Source organism: Cebus imitator, unplaced genomic scaffold (assembly GCF_001604975.1).
Source record: "Cebus imitator isolate Cc_AM_T3 unplaced genomic scaffold, Cebus_imitator-1.0 Scaffold680, whole genome shotgun sequence".
NCBI classification, from domain to species: domain Eukaryota; kingdom Metazoa; phylum Chordata; class Mammalia; order Primates; family Cebidae; genus Cebus; species Cebus imitator.
In genome coordinates this window covers 62,781-65,335 of record NW_016107995.1, presented here as the reverse complement: position 1 = coordinate 65,335, position 2,555 = coordinate 62,781, and the positions used below count along the sequence as shown (strand labels likewise).

The 2,555-nt window shown below is 51.0% G+C and overlaps 1 protein-coding gene across 1 annotated transcript; it reads right to left on the bottom strand.

The window, feature by feature from the left end:
• On the bottom strand, positions 1 to 1,469 carry LOC108296051 (olfactory receptor 6B2). The gene has a single exon (XM_017518415.2). It carries the CDS (start codon positions 998 to 1,000, stop codon positions 68 to 70), a length of 933 nt encoding a protein of 310 aa, XP_017373904.1. The 5' UTR covers positions 1,001 to 1,469; the 3' UTR covers positions 1 to 67.
• Positions 1,470 to 2,555: the final 1,086 nt, after the last annotated feature.

Sequence of the window (2,555 nt, the reverse complement as noted above, 5' to 3'; positions counted from 1 at the left end):
TAGTTTAAAGAGCCATATATGACGTTGTTTCATCACTACAGATTTTATTTTAGGACACTTAGTTGTCTTACTGTGAAGTTTGACCCAAGGCCTTTTTCAAGGCATCCTTAAATTCCTTGTTCCTCAGGCAGTAGATCAAAGGGTTAATTATTGGCGTGATGACAGTGTACACAGCAGAGATGAGCTTGTTGGAGCTCCGGGAATCAATGGCCTGAGGCCGGACATACATGAAAATCATGGCCATGTAGAAGATGGTGACCACGGCGAGGTGAGAAGCACAGGTGGAGAAGGCTCTCCAGCGGCCGGTGGCCGAGGGAATGTGCAGGACGGCCACGGTGATGTGCCCATATGGCAGCACAGTGGCCAGGAGCGGAAACACCAGGATGATGAAGGCCAGGATGAAATCCACCAGCTCTGCAGTGGAGAAGTCCGTGCAGGCCAGCTTGAGGATGGGGGAGATGTCACAGAAGAAGTGGTTCAAGACGTTGGAGCCACAGAACGTGGCGCTGGAGATAAAATAGACCTTGATCATGGAGACAGTGAAGCCGCTCACAAAGGAGAAGCCCACCAGCTGGAGGCACAGCCCCGGGGTCACCAGGACGTGGTAGCGCAGCGGGTGGCAGATGGCCACGTAGCGGTCGTAGGCCATGGAGGCCAGGAGCACGCACTCAGTACACACCAGGGAGCTGAAGAAGTAGAGCTGCGTCATGCACCCGACAAAAGAGATGCATTTCCGCAGGAGCAGGAAGCCCTCCAGCATCTTGGGGATGATGTCAGACACGTACCAGAGCTCCAGGAAAGACAGGGAGCTCAGAAAGTAGTACATGGGCCTGTGGAGGTGGGTGCTGCTCCAGACAGCGAGGATGACGGCCAGGTTCTCCACCAGGACAAAGAGGTAGGTGAGCAGGAAGACGAGGAAGAGCAGGTACTGCAGCCCCGGGGCCGTGGGGAAGCCCACCAGGATGAAGGTGCTGACCTTGGTGACATTCTCCCCCATCATGCCTCTGTTTGGGAACTGTGGGCCTACAAAACATCAAAGGGCAAGAGGGAAGGGCTGCAGGGCAGCTGGGGTGGAGAGAGGGTAGAGCTGGGCCTGGTTGGGGAGTTTTGGTGCAAAGACAGGCCACATGGCTCCTGAGAACATGGGGTGGGGGGGGCCAAGCACCCCCTGTGTCAAGGATTAACACTGATGATGTAGATTCTAGGTCTCAGAGGCTCTCACACTGTGTCTGGAATACGCCTCCTGCCTCCGCAAGTCTCCCTCATCCATCCCGAAGCTGTGTCCACTTTTCACCAAGGGACCTAGTAACAATGAAGGGCCCACAGGGTGTCCAGCTATCCTGCAGGTGAGGAGCTCTGACCACTTCTGGGTGTATTGTTTGAGTCTGACACGTTCTTTCTAAATTGGTAGATATTTGACTTGCCACCTGTTTTTAGAGTTGATTTTACAAGTGGAGGTGGCAGTATGATGGGGGTGGGGCCCAGGTCCAAGTCAGCCAGACACCAGACCCAGGCACATCCACAGGGGCAGCTGGAGTTCCCCCTTCTTGGGGGTAAGTGGTCACATCCTTATTAGATCTGAGGGGAATGTCAGCAAGGGAGAGACTGCAGTGCAATTCTGGAAGAGAGAAAAACAGATGGCAGCAGAGAGGAGGAAGTCTAGAATGTTCTTGAGGGGCCAATAGGTGAGGGAGAAGCTATCCACCCACCCCTGAGCGTGTATTCTAACAGAAAGTACATCTGTTAATCCTCTCCACAGCCCTGGGAAAAACAAGGCTTACATCTGTCTGTCGAGATGGAAAGTCTGAGACCCATAAAGAAAGGCTCGTGGATCTACCCAGGGTCAGGGCAGTGCCAGGATGAAGACTCAAGTCTTCTAACGCCAAGACCACTGCTCTCCCAATGCGGTTTCAGCAGAAGCAGCGAACCCATGTGAGGGAGGGCTAGAACATGGAACTATGAAGATGCACAGATTCAGTTGTTGGTTGCCCAGTGACACTACACTAACAGGCAATGAAAATGAAAAGTCACAAAATAAATAGTATTATTCAGAAGAAAAGGGGTCTGCCTTTTCTTCTGAATAATACTATTTATTTTTTTTTAATAAGACCCCTCAGAGGGAAATACGGGGCTAGAGGGCACACACTGCTTTCCGGAGCCTAAAGCAAACATTTAGATTATTAAGCAAAAGACTTGGAAGCAGCCTATATTTTTCATCAGTAAGAGATGGGTTAAGTCATGTCACATCTGCGTTATGAACACTGAGGTCACTGAAAAGAAGGGGCAGGTCCATCTGTAGACATGGAGTGGTTTCCAAGGTCCGTAGCTACAGTTTTAAATGTTCAAAACAGCTAGGATAGCATGCCTCCGCTCATTCAAGTAAAAGTATGTGACTAGGGCAGATGACCTGTGATGGTCACACAAGGTGCTGGGGACACTCACTGTCCCTGAGGGGGAGAGCAGGTCACCAAAACACAGACGGCAGGGAAATGTTTTTGTGGCAACCCGTTTTCTATCTTCCGAATTTTGTTTCACTTGAATGTATTAATTACTCA